At 36.9% G+C, this 20,384-nt stretch overlaps 3 protein-coding genes and 1 non-coding gene across 4 annotated transcripts; 3 read left to right on the plus strand and 1 right to left on the minus strand.

Moving 5' to 3' along the window:
- The first annotated feature begins 410 nt into the window (after positions 1-410).
- Positions 411-7,473, plus strand: kri1 (KRI1 homolog). The gene is made up of 19 exons (XM_052541657.1): positions 411-600; positions 1,153-1,229; positions 1,318-1,423; positions 1,511-1,613; positions 1,697-1,757; positions 2,276-2,325; positions 2,592-2,682; positions 2,808-2,885; positions 2,976-3,082; positions 3,244-3,376; positions 3,473-3,568; positions 4,240-4,410; positions 4,548-4,623; positions 4,820-4,938; positions 5,020-5,191; positions 5,323-5,453; positions 6,360-6,424; positions 6,545-6,640; positions 6,784-7,473. The coding sequence occupies exons 1-19, from the start codon at positions 525-527 to the stop codon at positions 7,271-7,273; spliced, it is 2,298 nt and encodes a 765-aa protein (XP_052397617.1). The 5' UTR covers positions 411-524; the 3' UTR covers positions 7,274-7,473.
- LOC127966363 (Z30 small nucleolar RNA) lies at positions 5,507-5,602 on the plus strand. The gene has a single exon (XR_008155602.1). It is a non-coding gene; the product is annotated as a Z30 small nucleolar RNA (small nucleolar RNA).
- Positions 7,474-8,353: 880 nt separating the features above from the next.
- Positions 8,354-12,179, plus strand: LOC127945100 (kinetochore protein Spc24). The gene is made up of 6 exons (XM_052541678.1): positions 8,354-8,502; positions 9,957-10,150; positions 10,245-10,389; positions 10,694-10,798; positions 11,784-11,860; positions 11,957-12,179. The coding sequence occupies exons 1-6, from the start codon at positions 8,378-8,380 to the stop codon at positions 12,061-12,063; spliced, it is 753 nt and encodes a 250-aa protein (XP_052397638.1). The 5' UTR covers positions 8,354-8,377; the 3' UTR covers positions 12,064-12,179.
- A 1,389-nt stretch (positions 12,180-13,568) lies between these two features.
- Positions 13,569-17,460, minus strand: LOC127945092 (sphingosine 1-phosphate receptor 1-like). The gene is made up of 2 exons (XM_052541670.1): positions 17,293-17,460; positions 13,569-15,968 (listed from the first exon to the last, which is right to left on the minus strand). The coding sequence occupies exon 2, from the start codon at positions 15,765-15,767 to the stop codon at positions 14,568-14,570; it is 1,200 nt and encodes a 399-aa protein (XP_052397630.1). The 5' UTR covers positions 15,768-15,968; positions 17,293-17,460; the 3' UTR covers positions 13,569-14,567.
- Between the last annotated feature and the right edge of the window lie 2,924 nt (positions 17,461-20,384).

The following is a 20,384-nucleotide window of genomic DNA, read 5'->3' on the forward strand; positions in this document are numbered from 1 at the left end:
CAGTAACATTAGGATTAACATTAATTAACATTATTTATAATTAATTAATTATAAATCAATATTATAATATTTTTGTTGACACAATTATTAGAATATTTCAAAATAATAATAATAATAATATTAATAATAGTTATTGTTTTTATTATTATTCATTATAACGAGTTCAAAATACCAAATTTCAGACCAACTTTTTTTTATTTCCATGATATTCTGCCCTCTAGAGGTCTGACTGAACGAGGACCCCGCATTTCCACGACGAGGTCACGTGGACGAACAAAGACGCACGTTTTTATCCCAAAAATATTACAATAAACCATATAAATCTGAGAAAATTGGACAGTTTTAATTTCTACAAAGAAAAAAAATGTTAACTTTGTTGAAAAGAGCTATTTGAACTACGAACTCTATGACGTAGGAGGGTCATAGGTCACTTGCCCATGCGGCGCTGCAAAGCAGTATGTCCGACATGAGAGTTTGAATTATTGAGATATTAATTTGATTGCAAATCATCGTTGAAATCGATCATGTCGGACTTCAAGATTAATACGAAGTTCGCAGAAAAATATGAGAAATATCGTCAGAAAGAAGAACTACAGAGACGTAAGTTAACATTAGAAACACAAGCACGAGCTGTTTACTACAGACTTAAATATGAATAATCCGCCTTTTAATAACACAATGTGTATGTTTTATATGTTAAATTAACGTTACTCCTATATCGATCTTAAACATCAAACGTGCTATGATTTACTTTTGTATGTGTGTTGTCCAAGGGTCCAAGTTATTTTTATAAAGATTAACATCAAGTAATGTTGCATATATTTAATATTTTTAAAGTTAATTAGATAAAAAAAAAAATCAACATGGTAATCATAATTACGGTCAAATTGTCATATTTACTAACAGTAAAGCTTTTCTTAATATCCACAAATGTTAATAAACTAATACGCTTGTTTTATATATCTGTCTATATTTTACAGTATCAAAGAACAATGTAGGTAGCACTTTCACTGACAGTGTGTTTTGAGGCAGTGAACAAAACATGACGTCCCACAAACCTCTTAATTGTGTCATACAGGCAATCATGCATTTGTTTTTTGTTAAATCTGCCAAATTAAAGCTAAATCATCGTGTTTATGCCACATGTTCCAGTGAAGGACCGCTTCGGAGACCAGGAGAAGGAGAACTCATCGGACTCCTCCGACTCTGACTCTGATGAGAGTGAAGTGGTAACATATTCTCTTTCCAGTTTCTAAACCATTAGCCAACTTTACACCCAGATTTCCATGTTTAATACTTTGATGAATGAATTTATAGGAGCTGGACCCGAAGCTGGACAGGGATTTTTACAGAACGCTGTCACTGCTGAAGAAGAAAGATCCGAAGATTTATCAGAAAGATGCCACATTCTACACAGAAGACCGTATGAATCATGCTTTCTACTCCTATTAAAAACATGTCAGGTTGAGACAGTACTCTTTTCATACTCTGTGAAATGTCTTGATAACAGCTTCTGGATCAGGCAGCGATGATCAGCCGTCCACTTCCAGAAAGGCAGAGAAACCCATGTTCCTGAAGGACTATGAGAGGAAAGTGGTCCTGGAGAGAGGAGGGTAAGAGGAAATCATCTGTTTAGAAACGATCAAATTTGTGATCAGATTGTTTGTGTAATTTAACCGAATGCAATCAATTTTAGAAAATATGATGATGATGAGGATGACAGTGCTGATGAAGAAGTCTCCAGAAAGATGCAGGAGGTAATTACACCCAAAATGTCAAATTTGTCACTGAAAAGTGACTCTTTTTATTTCATATATCTTTCATAAACGTATTGTGTACAATTCATGTGTGCACTTATGTATTCCAAATTAAAAATACCTTTCAATATTATTTAATTAAATTTCTCAAGTTATAGTTTTTGAGTGGATTTTAAGAGTTAATAAAATGTGTGTAAGTGCACTGGCCAACATGTTTTAATATGCATTACTTCAGAACTGTTTTTGTTGTTGTTGAATATTGTTTTATGTTGAAATGTTATATTGCAGAAGTAAAATGGGTTGTGAATGCAGTTTGGTGTTTCGTTTAAGTTAGTATTTGGATGTCAAAGGGTCTGTGAAGAAGTGTTTTCAGGATCTTGACATTTTAGGAATGACACTCAAATGGAAATGGGTTTTATTTCAGATGTTTCTCCACTCATCAAAGTGGCTTCTTCAGTATCTGAAATGGCTTTACAACTAACATATAACTTGACAATATGTTTGGCTTTGTATTACAGAGAGCTGCATCTCCCACTTATATCCAGGAACAGAAGGAACTACAGGAAAGGTAGGATGTTTAACGCTAGGTTGGAGCTTGAGAAGTCCATTATCCATTCATAACTTATACTATACAATAACTTAGCTGGCTCTGTGTGATTTATCTGTTGATTTTAAAGGAATAGTTCAGACAAAATGAAAATCAGGCATCATTTACTCTCCATCACGTAGTTTTCCAAATCTGTATGACTTCTCTCCTGTATGGAAAGACAGGCATATTTTGGTGAACAGTTCCTTTTTAAGGATAGCTTTACAATGTTTCTCTTGATTTGGCAGTTTCCGAAAGTTTGTGCGAGACAGTGATGACGGTGACAGTGATGATGATGAACAGCTGCTGACACGGAGAACCAAAACACAAGAGGAGAAGGTGCTGGGGTTGATATCGTCTTCTGTACAAATGCAGTCAAGAAGGAGAACAGCTAACCGTGTAGATTAAAACAGTATCCGATCATAAACCTTGTCTTTGTGCTTGTCTTTTCCTGCTTTCTGAAGGACAAAGAAGAAGCGGACTATGTGGAGTGGCTGAAGGGACAGGCGGAGCTGGACGGGGAGGAGGACGTTAAGGACATGGTCAGTGTTTTGCATCGTTTTTAAGGTGTTTTATTGACGGAACGGTGCATAACTAAATGTATTCCTCATTCTTGCTCTTTTCTGATCCAGAAATACCTGCGCGACTACTGGAACAACCCTGAGCTGGACGAGAAAGAGTCTTTCCTGCGAGATTACATGCTCAACAAGGGCTACCTGGAGGAGGATGAAGAGCATAGGTGGGTTTAGATGAGCGTGCATGAATAAATAGCCTTTTAAATGTGAGCTCGGTTTTTTACAGGATCATTTGATCAATAGAAAGTTCAAAAGAGGGGCATTTAATGCATTCTTGCATCTTAATCTTACTCTCTTGTGTCTCTGTTTGTGTGCATGTCTTTAGGATCCCCACCTATAACGAGATGATGCAGGATGATGTGGATGACTCGGAGGAAGAAGGAGAATCATTCCTGCATAAACAGGAAGACTTCGAGAGGCATTACAACTTCCGCTTTGAGGAGCCCGATGCCGGAAAGGTAAAAGGACGTCAACATCGGCCTGATTTGTCATTAACGGCTTTGCTTTATGGCCACAAGGGCTACATTACCCATCAAACCACTGTTCCTCCACAGATCAAAACATATCCTCGCAATATCGCCACGTCTGTCCGAAGCAAAGACGACCGAAGAAAGAGGAAGAGAGAGGAGGTGAAAGAGAGGAAGGAAAAGGTAAACTAACCATACTACTTTTTTCAGGATTCCTTATTTAACAGAAATCGGAAAAGAACACATTTGAAATAGAAATCGGTCGTAACAAAGTAAAAGTCACGTCACTTTTGATCAGTTTAATGTGTCCTTGCTGAATAAAGGTATACATTTCCTTAAAAAAAACTAACTTTAAACAACAAATTATTCAACAGCTACTGTACATCTGTACATGTGACCAAACAGCATCAGTACTTTTTCATTTTTTGGGGTGAACCAAGGAGCCGTCAAGAGGATTGAGAACCAGAATTGTTTAACGTATTTTTCTGACTATAAGTCGCACCCGAGAATATAAGTCGCATCAGTCCAAAAATACGTCATGATGAAGAAAAAAACATATAAGTCGCATTTATTTAGACCCAAGAACCAAGAGAAAACATTACCGTCTCCAGCCTCGAGAGGGCGCTCTATGTCTTCAGTGTAGACTACAGTGAGCAGCATAGAGCGCCCTCTGGTGGCTGGAGACGGTAATGTTTTCTCTTGGTTCATTTCTCTTAGTTCATGTCAAATAAATTTTGATAAGTCGCACCTGACTATAAGTCGCAGGACCAGCCAAACTATGAAAAAAAAGTGCGACTTATAGTCCGGAAAATACGGTAATTCCTTACCATTCGTATCCCTAACGTGTCCTGTAGGAGAAGGAGCAGAAGCAGCAGCAGCTGAAGGAGCTGAAGAACCTGAAGCGAGCAGAGATCATGGACAAACTGAAGAAACTGCAGGAGCTGACGGGAAATGAGAAGCTGGCCTTCAATGACGTCGACCTGGAGGGAGACTTTAACCCTCAGCAACACGACCAACTCATGCAGGTGAGTCTGATCAGTGACTGGAGCGAAACCTCCTGACAGGAGCGGTCCGTGATGAGCCTCGGAGGAAATAATTGCTTTATACCTGTTGAGCTGCACGTGCTAGCTTGCATTTGAATAGTCTTCATTCTCATGTGCAGAAGTTCTTTGGGGATGAATATTATGGCGAGAACGAGGAAGAGAAACCGCAGTTTGATGATGACGATGATTTAGCAGGTAACATCGTGTCTCTTCGATGGATGTGCGCACATGCTAGCCTTATAATATTCAGCTTCACAATTACATTTTAAAATACATTAAAGTAGAAAACACAAATGCAGCCTTGGTCAGCGAAAGAGACTTCTTTCAGAAACGTCCTACTGATCCCAAAGTGTTGGGAGCTTTTGTGATTTGAACATGTTGTGTTTTGTAGACAACTGGAACTGGGACACGTGGGGCGGTAAAGAGGAAAACGAGGACGAGTATGGAGATGAGGAAGATTATGCTGCAGAGGAAGACTGTGAGCCCAACTGTGCAGATCCTGACTTTATAGTAAGACCGTTTCTTATACGTAATGCACAAGACCAATGCAGCACTGAACCCCTGTTCACACACCTGAAATCTCTTGGGTAGATGGATGCCGACTATGACCCGAGTCAACAGCCCGTTTCTAAAAAGAAGAGAAAGAAAGAGAGAGAGCAGAGGAAAAAGAAGACCAAAGAGGATGCCCCTCTAATGGGAAAGAAGAGGAAGAAGTCCCACTTTGCAGAGATCATCACCAAAAACAAGCCAGTTTTTGATCCAAGTGAGTGTTAGGTGTATATTCGGGGCCTTTGTCTGTCATTGGTCAGACAGAGAGAAAACTCCGCCCACATTTACACTTCTGTGATCATGTATAACCAATGGTGTCGTCCTGAACTCATGTCGTGTTTCCAGAGGAGAAAACCTTCGAGCAGTATCTGGACGAGTACTATAAACTGGATTATGAGGACATCATTGATGACTTGCCCTGCAGGTTTCGCTATAGAGAGGTTGTGCAGAATGACTTCGGGCTGACCACGGATGAGGTGAGGAGCTACGAGCAGCACTCGCGCCCCTGGATGCTGATCATCTCCTGAATCTGTGCTGATGAGTGATTGTGTCTGACCTGGTATTGCTGTTCCTCTGGGAATAACTCTGACCAGGGTCTGAGGACAGAAATCTTCTCTCTGAGCAGACCTGCACTGAATGTGATTTAGATTAGAGAGGATTTGAGAGCGGTGTGTTTGAGCTCCACGTCCACTCTGGCATTTTAACTTAATCTTTCATTAGTAGTGCATGAGGAACATATGTGCCAATATTTTTATATGCTTATCAATCAGCTACCTACTTTTGTCATTAGTATTATTTTAGTAATAATAACTGTGTTGCATTATTATTTTATATATATTTATAAACTACTTATTAAACGTTTGGGGTCAATATGATTTTTTTTTTTTTTGCCGCAAGGATGCATTAAATTGATCAAAAGTTAAATTTGTTACAAAAAAATTAAAATATCAAATAAATACTGTTTTTTTAAAACTTTCTATTCAACAAAGAATTCTGAAAAAATATATATATTATAGTTTCCACAGAAATATTAAGCAGCACAACTGTTTTCAACATTGATAATAATCAGAAATGTATCTTGAGCATCATATCAGACTGATTTCTGAAGATCATGTGACACTGAAGACTGGGGTAATGATGCTGGAAATACAGCTTTAATATCACTAGAATAAATGATATTTCAAAATATATAAACATAGAAAACTGTTCTTTTAAATTGTAATAATATTGCACAATATTACAGTTTAGAATTTTGCATGAATTCATTTAAATAGTCTGTGTGGCCATTTATTTAATGGTATCTTATTTAGAAAAAAAAGACCTTCTCAAAAATCATCTGGCTAATATTTCCTTGTTATTCTCAACTGAACCTCGTCCCATAGATCCTGAAAGCAGACGAAAGTGAGTTGAACCGCTGGTGCTCGCTGAGGAAGACCTGCATGTACAGGTATCACACAGTAGTTTTGTGAGGGATACAAATCAGCCTGGAGCTATAGTCAAGTTCTGGAAGATATATGATACTGATAGGCTGATAGTGAAAGGTTTTGCAACATTTCTCCTTGTTTAGGTCAGAGAGGGAGGAGCTATGTGATGTGAAGAACTTCCAGATCAAAGCACGGAATAACAAGAAGAAAGAGCAAGTGTTTGTGTCTTTGTATAACAAGTGAGTGTTGCTTTATTAAACATCATATTCATGAAACTATCTGTGCATGAACCTCACACAAATTAAACCTTAGCTTCGCATTTGCAAATCTTTTCTATGAATCGTATTCACCCTCATACGAGTGTTTGTACTTCTTCACACAGGAACGAAGGTGAGGAGGAGCTGACGGAGCCCAAGGGGAAGGTAGGTAAGAAGAGAAGGGATCGTCTAAAGATGTCAGAGGTCGAGATGGAGAAGCAGGATCTGACAGAAGATGCATCTGAAAGCGTCAAAGACAAAACAGATGTCCAGGACCTCAGAGAAGTCACTGGACAGAATGAAGGGGAGGATGAGGAGTTCCTGGTTCCTAAGAAAAAGATTAAGCAGGAGGAGGAGTCTGCCGTAACCAAGAAAGAGAAGGTGGCCAAGGAAAGGACTGGAAAACCTCAATGGCCTAAAAAGAAAATGAGGAACAGGGGCGGGCGCTTACTTTCCAGGTCCATGACGGTGAAGATGGCCGGAAGAGAGTTCAGCAGACAGAGACTCAAAGCCTACGGGCTGAATCCAAAGAGACTGCACTTCAGAGAGCTGTACAGACAGAAGAGGAAAGAGCGGGAGAAGAAGGAGAAGCAGCAGAAGAAGAGCAAACAGTGAACCGTTTTGAGTTTGTGTTTGGCATATTGATTTTTTTTTTTTTTCGTTTTTCACGAGGGACCAGAAACCATGAAATAATAGGCTTTCTAATTGTGATACATTGCTTGAATGTTGAAAGTATCTGGTCCGTCATTGTTTCATGAATGATTTTTAGCTTTGTTCTTAAAAAAAAATCTAAATAAAAAGTTGTAATAAAAATACATATATTTCTTTCACGTTACTTTTCATTTTATGTGTTACACGGAAAGTTGAAAAACATTACATTATAGTTGTCAAGACTTAATTACTGAGTTTTGATGGAGATAGCCTGGACTTTATCTAAATTTTCAATTGCAATCATAGAAACATTACAATCTATGAAACTCTTGTTGATTCAAAGAGAAAACATGTTCTTTTCAAATCAATAAAGACGTTTCAGATTAAAAGGCATTTACCTCTTAACTGTCACTCACATTTTTGAACATAGACTTGAAAGTGCATGATCCAAACCTACATTTTTATAATTCATGACTGAAAACATTTCGTAACATGATTTTGATGGACCATTTTCATGATAATGCAATTTTGATTTTAAAATGGGTTTCAAACGATTTGATGATTTTTGATATGTTAATTTTTCAAGTTATATATAATCTCTGATGATGAGAAAAAGGCAACAAAGAATAACTTTTTTTTAACAAAGGACAGAACTTCTGTTTATTTTTAACAACAAAAACTGCTAAAACATCTATTTAGGAGTCTTAGACCTTTCCAACGATATGTAGTTTGTCATAATTAGATTAGGATTTAATTGTAATATAGTGAAGTAAATGTAGGGGGCCGGTGGCAGTTAACAGGTTAATTATAAACTTGATGTTCATGTATTACTGGTTAATTCATTATTTTATTTATTTTTAAGTCATAATAAAAAATAAACGCAATTTGATTAGGGATGATAAACTTAAAATTTATATCGCTTTGGACTTTTGTTTTTGACAAGCGCTATTTAGGTATCTCAGACAGTTGCCTGATCGCAATTCTAACGTCTATAATATATAAAATGATTTTTAAATAGTTTAGAAGAGAACATTGTTGATTTTATATATAATTAAACGTATTAAAATAATGATCACGATTAAGTGGAAACAAAAGCTTGAATTACTCAAGCTGGTTTCTTATTCAGGCGCGTTTCTGGAAAGCGCGCCAAGCAGCCGCCAGTTTGAAATCCGGATAAACAACGCGTGTGTTGGGTGAGACTATTTACTCTTAAATATATCACAATAAAGCTCTATATTCTATATATTCTTAATAAGTGTTATTTGTTAGTGTTCTGAAGCGCGACATCGACTAAATCCATAAATAATGTATTTGTGGAGGCGTTATCGTTTGCTTGTTTTAGGCAGTTTTATTTTGAGATCATGTTATGTTTGTTACAGCCTGTAACGTTATTTTTAATATTTGTTATAATAAACCTTTTATATCAGACTATATACTTTAACAGCTAATACAGCTACTGATTCGCAGTTGTTTTCGGTTTAAAAGAGGTTTTGTTGAATGTGTAATGTGATGTGTCCTGTCCTGGGTTTTAGAGATGTCAACTGTTTGGAGCTTTGATCATAAACACTCACAGTGTTTAAACTTCAATGATTCTGACAGAATGATCAAAGTTAGCACTATTAGGGAAATATGATCATGTTTTGAAATTATCATTTAAATGTGGCTAATTTAAAAGTTGTTTTTCATAAACAAACATCTGTTTGTTATGGGGTTTCAAATAGGGATATGTCTTTTTTTTACGAAACCACTCATCAATTTCATGTGTTTTCTGTAGAGGACACCAGGACAAGCATCAGCATGTTAATCAGACATCTTGGGAGAGACACAAGTCAATAGGAAAAGAAATTATAGATCAATATTCCTATGAAAAATGTTATGAAAATGCCAAGTTATTACTCTCATAATTACACTTCTTTATCATTATGGTTTGCCCCAAGAACATAGTAATATGCAAATTAGATGCAATGTATAGATACATTGTATAGACTGGGAAAAACAATTTATGGACATTTTATGCACATATTCCATACAGCAGTATATAATATCATTCTGTTATTTATTTCATAACATAGTTGAGAATCATCTTTGTACAAAGTCTGGCTAAAAATAGCCTGAAATCTAAAAACTGACTGGTGAATGAAAAATAAAAAAGGTTATAGCTATAGATGAATGAGACTTTTAATAAAAAATATTAATATTTCTGAAAAAAGAAAAGAAAAAAAAAAGCATTGCTGAAAATAAAAACTGGTAGTTTGGTGCCAGTGAAAATGCTGGCATGAACTCTTAATGTTGGTTTAAAAATAAAAATATCATTGTTTAGCACAGAAGAATACCTTAAATATACAGCAAAACTGTTAAATAACTGTGAAATATTTCAGTTTTTGACGTCCAGTTAAAATGCATTGACTAAATATTTATCCTTTTTTTTATTCATATCTATATTTTCAGTATTTCACCACTGCTTTAGATTGTTTACTAATCTTTTTTTAATGTGGCATTAGCTGTACACTATGAATTCGGATAAATATGCCATTGCTTGCGTTGTTCCTCATTTGTAAGGCGCTTTTGGTGAAAGTATCTGCAAAATGAACAAATGCTCTGTCGTGGCATACAGCTTCACCTCCGTATGTGCTGCATTCTTCTGCAGAGGCGTTATTAATGCAGACATGTCCCAGAACGATGCGATGCATGACGATGACCTTGAGAAGTCAGGGGAAGCACTGATCGAGTTCATCAAGAGCAGTAAGGCAGAGAGCGTGCTTCGAGGAGCGAGAGAGAAGCTGCAGGAGTTCTTCGACCACCACATCAAGACCAAGAAGACCACAACCGAGCTCTTAAACGGTATTACTTTACCACTCGTTCTAACTTCTAGATTACTACTTTATATTAACTTACAAAATACAATAATTAAACGTAACATTTCTTCTTTTTAAAGATCTCGTGCATGCAGAGGAAGTGGTGGGCCAGAAGCTTCTGGATTTGGAGCGGCAGAAGAGTCAGATGGCGCAGGAGATCGAGAGGATGGAGCAGGAGGTACAGCGGAGCCTCTCCAAAAGCCAAATCCTGGACTCAGAGCAGGAGTATCCTTCAGTATGATGTTTCCCCTGAGACCTCTCATTATACAAGTGCGCAAACACACAAGGAATTTGTTGTGGTTTTCTGGGTACATGCATACAACACAAGAGAACAGAAAGAACATTTACATTAAAACTAACTATCCCTAATATAAAATTAAAACAATAAAGTAATATACGTCAGGATCAGTAGGTTAATGTACAGATGTGTGCATTTATGTGCTGTATATAAAACTCATATTTCAGTGTGAGGTACACACATTTGCCGATTTTTGGTGGTTTACTGTTCTTTCCTTAACACATGGGTCAGATTCTTGCAGAAGGAGTTGGAAAGACTCCGAGAAACTGAGCAGGAAATTCAAACTCTGCAACAGGAAGTGGATGAGGACACAACTGAGGTCATTCCTTCAGCCATGTAAGCAAGCACTGAGCTGGATTTATTTATTAATGCTCAATAAGACTGCATTTATTTGATCTAAACACAGTAAAAACAGTAATTTTGTAAAATATGATTTCCATTTAAAGAACCTGTTTTCCGTTTTATTATATTTAAAAATATATTTATAGATATTTCTGTGATCAAAGCTGTATTTCCATATCATAACTCCAGTCTTCAGTGTCACATGATCATTCAGAAATCATTCTGATGTGCCAATTTGTTGCTCAACAAACATTTCTTATTATTATGCATGTTGGAAAAAAAAAACTGAGATGCTTTTTCAGCATTCAGGAATAAAAAAGTTCAAAAAGAACAGCATTTATTGGTAACACGTTAGAATAGGGGAACACTTATTGACTATTAACTACAACTTTCCCCTCAATAAATCCCTAATTTGCTGCTTATCAATAGTTAGTAAGATAGTTGTTAAGTTTAGGTATTGGGTTGGATAAGCGATGTAGAACAAGACATTAACATGTGTTTCATTAGTACTGATAAATGGCTAATATTCTAGTAATATGCATGCTAATAATCAACTAGTTAAAAAACTCTAAAATAAAGTGTTTCCCATTCATTTAAAAATAGAGATCTTTTGGAACACTACTAATGTCTTTACTGTCACTTCTGATCAATTTAATTCATTCTTGATGAAAGTACTGATTTCTTTGACCCCCTGATAATTTTTGAACAGAAGAGTGTATCACGAGGTTCATTGAAAACTGAAAATACCTGGAATTGTTGCACAGAGTATATAAGATATGTCATAGTTATAAATTGCTTATTAAGTGCAATCTTTATGATTTTTTAAATGGAAAAACTTTAACAAGTCAGAAGTGAATGCAGAAGTCATGAAGTTAGTAATACGTTGATGACTATAAGTCAATGTTTTGCCAGATTGCTTTGAAATCATGTCCCCTCAAAAAAGTCTGTTTTGTGTTGTTGTGCTGCTCGCTTGATTTAGATACGTCGCTCAGCTCTACTTTAAAGTAACCAAGATCAAGCTGGAGGTGGACACAGAGCCACACATCCTGAGGGGAGGTAATCCTGACACATTTACTGTAGATGATGATGATGATGATGAACATAAGAGTTTCATATTCTAGACCGTATGAAATGCCTTTTGTCTCTTGACAGTTCACTACGGTGCGGATGTGGCAACCCCCATCAACATAGACACATCCACCCGCTCGCCCTGTGAGATCAGCGATGACCTGTGGAGCCTGGTTAATACTGAATGGTAGAGCTGGTGCACATGCACACTGTTAGCTCAATTGTTTTTATGCCTATGTATATATATATATGCATGTGTCTTGTTATTCTGTTAATAAAGTTGCCCCCTTTGCATCACACACCACAAGATGTCACTGTGCATTCACAAAGTTCCCCTCACAGCCTGAAAATGCATGTTTTGCGTTACTAGAATTGCATTTGGTGTTATAATTTGCTCTTTGTTAAACGGCTCACCTGCTGTTTCCATAGAGCAGGGAATTTCCTACGAAATTTAAAATCAGTTTTTGAAAATGTTGTAATGAGATTAAGTACTCGTTTTGAATACTAATTTAGAGGGAGATTTCTCAGGACTTCTGAAAAAAGGGCAAAGAAAAATTGTTTCTGTAAAAAGGACATGCAAAATATTTCAGAAGATAGGAGTAGATGGGTTGTAACTTGCATTAACATGAAAGCGAGCTTCTCTTTCTGTTTTTCTTTTTTTGTTTGTTCGTACTGCTTTTTTGTTTCAGTCTTGGTTTTCTTAATCCTTCAAAGTTGCTTTTATTGTACTTTTTTTTTTTTTGCTGGCAGACAAAATCCTAATAGGATTTATTGACATTAAAAAAAAAGAAAAACCTTTTAACTGAAACCATGGAGAGACGGTAGTGATATGTTTGTTCATTGTTGTTGTTGTTTTTTAAGATGTGCATATATTTGGATAGATAATTAATAAATCAGATTATGACTCCTGCCTAAGGTTAATTTTAATTATTTAATAGATGTTTTTAAAAATAAAGTGTGATGATGTTTCATATAGCATATATATTAAGATATGATTTAATTTTCCTCCAGAATGATTTTTATTTAATTTCCCACAGGTTTTTACAAGTCACCTCTTCCCCCGCTCATTTTTTCTTTCTGTACTTTCACTACAATACTTTCACTATTTCTAATTTGACTGTTTAATATCTGTCAGTGTAGAAGCTTGGGTATTCCTTCAGAAGCCTAGTCATCTTACTCTGTGTGCGTGACCAGTTTAACCTTTGGTCGTTTAACTTCACAAATGAGTCACATCATGCCCTTGAGGTGCAGACATGCCATTTCAGCTTTGATAAACATCCGGACTGGCACGAGCTTATGATCTTTTTTTCTGCAGGGGTTTTTTGCAAAAACAGAATGGTGAGAAAAAATTCTGTGTGTGGCTCATGTGAAAGGATGAAACCACAATATAGTTTAGTTTATGCTTGGTTAACATGTGGTTGAGTGTGATTGAAGCAACTGGAAATCAGCTAGACTCACTCTGAGAGCATTGTTTTCAAATTCTCGGATGCATCTTAACCATTTAGGTTCATGCATTTGCTGTTTAATAACTATTCTTATGATATAACAGTGGATGGATTTATGTATATATATATATATATATATATATATATATATATATATATATATGTGTATATTTGTTTCAGTCTCTATTATCTGTATTGGGAAACAAAGGGCAGAGCTGAAATGTGATCTATAGAAGCAAACTACACAAAACTAAACAAATAGCAAACACTTTTAATTAATGCACTTAATAAAAGATTTGTTTTTAAGGCTCATAATTTAGGATCAACGAAATACATGTAAACACATACAAATGCATCTTTTTCCGTACACAGTTTTACAGAAATGCAATATTGCTTGAATGTCAGTGCTGTTTTCATCACTGCAGACTGCTACAGATAAATGATGCCACTCCGTAAAACAACATAAAAACTGTTACAATATTTATAAAATGTACAATATATAGCTTGTGCCACCTTATGTCAGTTGAAACTATATTTACTGAATAAGCAAATAAAGACAAGTATAGCATACTTGGTTAAATGGTTAAGGGGAGCTTAAACATGAAAACAGTACTTCCCGAAATACCAATATAAGAGGAAACATCTTACAAATTAAAAATAGTCACTTGCCTTGTAGTTTTTATTTGCATGCACATGTGCTCTTAAAATGCCTGAGGACTAGCATGCTTGTGTGTGGAGGCATCAACCTGTCATTTTCTTTGTCTTTTTTTTAACCACAAATTCTGAAAAAAAGTTCATACGAGTCTCGTATAACATCAGAAGAGTTCTTTTCAAAGCATATTTGCACAATCCATTACACTTGCTCACTTCAGCTGCAAAACTGCTTGTTTTTTGCTGCTTAAAATCCTATTTTTAAAAAGCCACCATAATTCTTGCAAGCCTGACCCTCAGACAATCCATTTTAAACACTGGTTTTTATCACAGTAAAATAAAGAGACGATCCTCTTGTCTGGTCTACCTTGTTCTCTGGTAGCCTCGTGGTTTGCTTCAATGCATGTGGAGGAAACCAAGTCTTCGGCTCTAAAGTCCAAAACAACATTTATGAGTTCCATCTCATCCAACGTCTCCTGGATTCATTTCCAAGCTCCTCATACTTGTCCATTTGGCGGTTTTATAAATATTCAACCTGACCCAGGAGAAGCTGAACTGTCCATTAAGACTTGCATTGTCAGCTTGTACTTGATGCATACTCAGCTCTTCAATATCCTCGGGTAGATCGCTTTAATTGTGGCTTGTGTGAAGTGCCCCGAGGAGACCGTCGTCTCCAGGTTCTCCAGCCTTTGTGACGGCACCTCAGCCTTACTAGTGCTACAGTCCAGGAAAGACATGCCAAACTTCTTCACCTCTCCATCTTTTGATATCAGACAGTAGCTGCAGACCAGTCTCAGAATGGCTCTCCGCATATCTTTACTAGTTAGGGTGTAAATGATGGGGTTTAGGAGCGAGTTAATCATGGCGATACCCAAGAAGTAGTCTGCCTTGAACAGCACCTCGCAGCTTTGAGCGGGGCAGCCGAAGTCCAGCAGAAGGAGCACAAAGAGAGGCGACCAGCAGGCGATGAAGACCCCGAGAACGATGGTGACCGTCTTCAGCAGAGCCAGATACTTCTGGGACTTCCTGGCCAGACCTTTGCGCTGAGGGCTGCAGCCTGGCCGCTGGGTGTTGGACTTGACTATGCGGAAGATGCGCACGTACAGCACCACGATGGACATCAGAACCAAGCTGAACACGGTAATGCAGAAGAGGATGAAGCTCTTGGAGTAAAGAGGCAAGACGGTGGAGCATTCGGTCAGGTTTCCTATGCAATTCCAGCCCATGATTGGGAGAATGCCGAGGAGCACCGAAAGAACCCAACTCGCAACAATCAAACCGAACATTCGGCCACGCTTGGCCCCTTGATACGGCTTCATCCGGACCATCGTGACATGCCGCTCGATAGCTATAGCGAGGAGACTGATGACAGATGCAGAAAGTGTGATGAACACGCCGCCTTCTCGAAGAAACCACAGCACTGGAGTCATTTTGAGAGTGTTTGCGCCCGAAGTCAGGATGTTCACCATGTAGGTGAAGCCCGCCAGCAAGTCAGAGAGCGTCAAGCTGCCCAGCAGGTAGTACATAGGCATGTGGAATTTTTTGTTCTTCCATATTGCCACCAAAACAATGGCATTTTCCGCCACGATGAGAAGACAGATGATGAGAAACACAATGGCCTCGGGTTTCAGTCCGTCCCGGTATTTGTTCTCTTTCAGCTTTCCGGTGAAGTTGTAATGGGCCACGATGACGGCGTTGCTTTGATACTCCCGAAACATTCTGAGCAGGTAACCTGGGGACGAGGTGATCGCTGGCAGTGTTGGGGCGACGGCGGCGCTAGCAGCGTATGAGGCGTCCATTCTTCCCACTTCTTTTGCGATCCTTTAACAACTTTCCTCTGTTGTCCCTCTTATTGCCATATTCCAACAAAGCACATAAAACAACTCTTAAGAGGATTCAACACTGTTGTGTTTTAGGATCATTTATACTGAAATATTCACTTCTGTCTTTGTTGCTCAAGTCACTCGCTTTGCTATATCCTCAAAGGCCACCAGAGGGAACTGAAATAAAGCAGTAGAACTCATGTTAAATAATTAGGGTAAACATAATTTAATAATAAACAGAATATATTAAAAAATACACATATAAAGTAAAACAACAAAAGATAAAAACATGCATATTCAATTGAATATTTTGCATTTATCATGTTCCATTTCAATTGTTTAATTAGACTTTCATGGTCAATATTTTATTTTAGTGTAGACAGACGCACGATTTTTATCTAAATGAATGGAAATTTTGATTTGACTGTATTTGATTAGGAATTCTGAGAAAACAACGGAGTGCTTGTGCAAAAAGTGGTCAAGTAAATTGTGTTTGAGTATCAGGATTAGAATTAGTCTGTACAGTGTAAAAAAAATACAGTACTGTTAAAAAACAAAAATAGCTCTAGCTGTCAAATTTAACTAAACAAATGGAGATTTTAATTAGTACTCTACAACTGAAGGAAAACAGAAATACTTTGCAATAAAGTAAACTGTGTTTGAGTATCAGTATTAGATTTAGTGCTAAACTGTAAAAAAACTAAAATAAAAAATACAGTACTGTTAAAAAAAAACTAGCAACTGCTGTTAAGAATTTTACCAACAAATAAAACAGTGATGAAGTATTTATCTAAAGTACATTTGACAGACATCAGATGCATGTGACATTAAAAAAAAATGTTAATATATCAACCTGTTTGAACTATTGAATTTTATCTGTTAGTGTAAAATGTTGGCCTACTGATAATACTAAAGCTATTACATATAGAACATTATTATTGTAAAAATACTTAGCCAAATACCGTGGTAAATACACATTTCCTTCGTAATCACGATTGTCGTGATTTTTTGCTTTATAAAACGTTTTCTAAAAATAAATTACAGTTAATTTCCAGTAATCGTTTATTGCAATTTAAACTGTTTATAGTTGCATAGTTAATTTGCTATGACAGGAAAATCCTGGTTATAAAATTAAGGTTAACTTTAGCGTTTTTAGATTTTTTCAACGATTTATTATCGTTTAATAATTAACCGTTATTTAAAAGTTTTGCAGCGTGATCGGACAATCACACGACTCGAGCATTTTCTGCGTAATTACGTCGGTCAATAATCAGTGTAGTGTCGCGCGCCTCGTGAACAGATCACCGTTTACTCACTCACCCCACAGGCTGAATTAAGAGAAATGGACGAACCAAACCTGAACCAGTCCGTGACTGAAACGAAAAGTCCGCATCCATGCAAAACCACGCAGTTTACATACTGCACACTCAGTTCTCCAAAACTGGCTTTAATCTGTATTCAAATGTGACCACGCGCATTCGTGTAAACAAGCGCAGCTTACCTTTTAAGTTCAAAACACTGAGCTGAGTCTGGAAATGACAAATCCTTCTCTCTCTCCCTCATGTCCTCGCACAACCGGCCGACAGCTGATGTGAGAGCTGAGCCCTGGATCAAGACTCGTCCTGAAGTGGGCTGGTCTTGGCATTCGTCTGAGGCTGCTGATGCATCACTTATAGGTTTAATGAACTGCTTTGCAGAAGGTGCTTTGACATTGCTACACAGGTCATTAACGTGACGCAATTTTTCTATTAGGTTAGCTACATAACAATACACAATTCAAGACACCAGCACTACTTCTGTGAAGAACTATTTCTTTCTTTTTATGAGTTAGAAGCATTTTGATATGGTTTTATATATTTGGGGCTTATAATTAAAAATGTGAAGTTAATAAAACAAACAAAAATAAAGGTTTTACTGTGAACTTACTGTAAAAATCTTTATTGAAAACAGTATTTCAAAATAATTTTTTTACTCCACCACTTATTTGAAACATCAATTTTGTTTAGATCACAGTTCTAAGATTCATTTTTTTTTTATATATATTCTTGTAATCTGAGACCAGTATCCTTAACCATATCTTCATTAATTCTTGTTTTATTTTAAGAGCTGCATTTTTATTCTACCATTTCTCATCCTGATACGCAAACACGAGATAAATAATTGTAATGCATGATGTTTTGAGAGTGAGATTGTCTTTTACAGTGTTCTCTTCTTTCATTCTGACGTGCAAACAGGCACATAAACAAGTATGACTAAATAAATAACCCTGAGTATGTGATGCACAAGTAAGTAAAACATGAGCAGTCATAGAATTGCATTGGAATTACATAAGGCAGCGGAGAATGTGTGTAAGTCAGAAGCCGGATCCTGCTTTCTTAAACAGGAAACTCTGTCATTGTACCTCGAAGGGAGAGGGATTTCCTTGAGAAACACCTATGAGGTCATACCGGGCCATGCCGAATAAAGCTCTCCAGAGGAACACTGTGTCCGCTCTGTCTGGATGGGGAACAGAATAGCCACTACTTAAGTACTACTAAAAAAGACATCTTAAAATATTTATTAGGCAACTATAAAAAACAGCTCTTGAAAAAAATGTTGCATTCTACGACATACGAAACAGGACAAAGTACCGAGCATTGCATTGCATGCTTCCTGGCAGAAGTTAAACACATGGGAGAGGAACAGGTTTCCTTCACCTGTTTACAGGGCAATGAGGGCCCTCATTTTCAGTGCTCTGCACATTCTGGTGCTTTCCAGTGGGTGGCCAGGGTCCCAAGTTGCTTTATCAGTATTTTCTGTTTTCTTGCGCTAAGGGTGCCTTAATGACAATATCAGAAGGACTCCACCTCCTCAGGAGAAGCTCCAGCCAGCAGACAGACTCATAGCTCCTGCTGTGTCTGGATATCTGACTCTGCATGTTACCTACATTTACACACAAAGGCCTGATAATCAAGATACTCCCCACAGAGACTGTTGTCTCACCCTGATGCCTGGCTCCTGTTTCAGATACTTGTATGTCTGGTGCTCCTGTGATACAGATGTGACAGTTCCCGAGAAGAAGAAGAAGATGCAATTCCAGATGGAAGTTTATATGTGGTATTTTTTTTCCATACAGTGGTCATTTCACCAATGGTACTTGAGGCTAACAATGCATTTCCAAAACCATTTGTTTCAAAATATTAATAAGGTAATGAAATTAAAACATTTATTTTAACATTTTAAAATGCTTTATTAAAATAAACAAAATCCCCCTGTACTGTGGAGGAAATGTTATTTTATATTTGAAATATTATTATTATCAGTATTTTTACTGTATTATCTTTATTTATATTATTATCTGTATTTTTACTGTACTTTAGACTGTCTCTGAGTGCTTCAGTTTGCCTCAATATGCTTGAGTTTTTCATGAGCTGGGAGACAGAAAATGTCCGCTTCCAAGAAAAATGATTTGCATTAAATACTTCGAAACACATCTAGGGGAAACAGATAGCTACCTTAAATGGACACATATGTTGAATGTGCAAAAATAAAGCAAAGAGTGTGCGTTTTACAAGAAAATACAATTTCAGTCTTTCCACTTCAAAATATCCTGTTTAATGCAATGTTACTTGACATTTCTTTGTTATTTTAATTATGAATTGCTAGATTGTTATCAATCAATTCAATCAATTTTAACTTCATTCTCTCTGGGAAAATTGCATTAGCCGAATGCACAAACTTTAAACAGCTCGGCCTTCTCTTTCAATTAATTTAACTGTTGTTCTTTGTGGTTGAGAGTGATGGAAAGAAACTCCCTTTGAATGCTGCTCTGGCGTTGTGGGAAAATACAGTAATTAAACTGTACGGTTTTGTCGCACAAAGAGTCTCATTGGCCACTGGAATTAATGAACTTGCGTCAAACCAACAAACTTTTAGATGACTATTAAATAAATGCATTAATCCAGTTACAGAGATCTTATTTAACTCATGTCAGATCTTTTTTTAACTTCGCTGTTGACATCTGAGAAGCATTTTATATATTTGATACTCCCTACCAATCCACATGTAGTGGATTCTTATCAAGGTTTCAATGAAAAGTGTTTCCTTAGGTTCGAGCGAGTTCAGCATTGACAGTTCAGAACAGAAGTTATATTGGTGTTTTGTTATCCTTGGCTTGGTGGAAAGGCTGGACCTGTGAGGTCATGAGACTTCCTGAGTTCTGTGAGGGGGTGGGTTTGATCCTTCCCAACTGTCTTAAAGCCTTAACTACTGGAAATAATGACAGACCTGCTCTAAATAAATAAATATAGCAAATATAACTTACATTTGGTGCTTTTAAACCAATAAATATCTGGCTGAAACATTTAACTGCTTAGATGGCATTTAAAAAGTTGCAAAGTGAATGGACTGTAGTACTATGGAAGTCTGTCCTATCTTTATTTGTTGAGAAAATCAGAGCGAGAGTCGGAAGAGAGCGCTTCGTGGCAGTGGATGTTATTGTGGTCAGCAGCAGGGATTTCTGGTACAAATAAACACCGGAAGAAATCCTCATTTTGGGACCATTTTGATTATACTATAAGCTTCCATGAATATTATAGACTTTATATAGTTCTT

Source organism: Carassius gibelio, chromosome A3 (genome assembly GCF_023724105.1).
Source record: "Carassius gibelio isolate Cgi1373 ecotype wild population from Czech Republic chromosome A3, carGib1.2-hapl.c, whole genome shotgun sequence".
NCBI lineage: Eukaryota > Metazoa > Chordata > Actinopteri > Cypriniformes > Cyprinidae > Carassius > Carassius gibelio.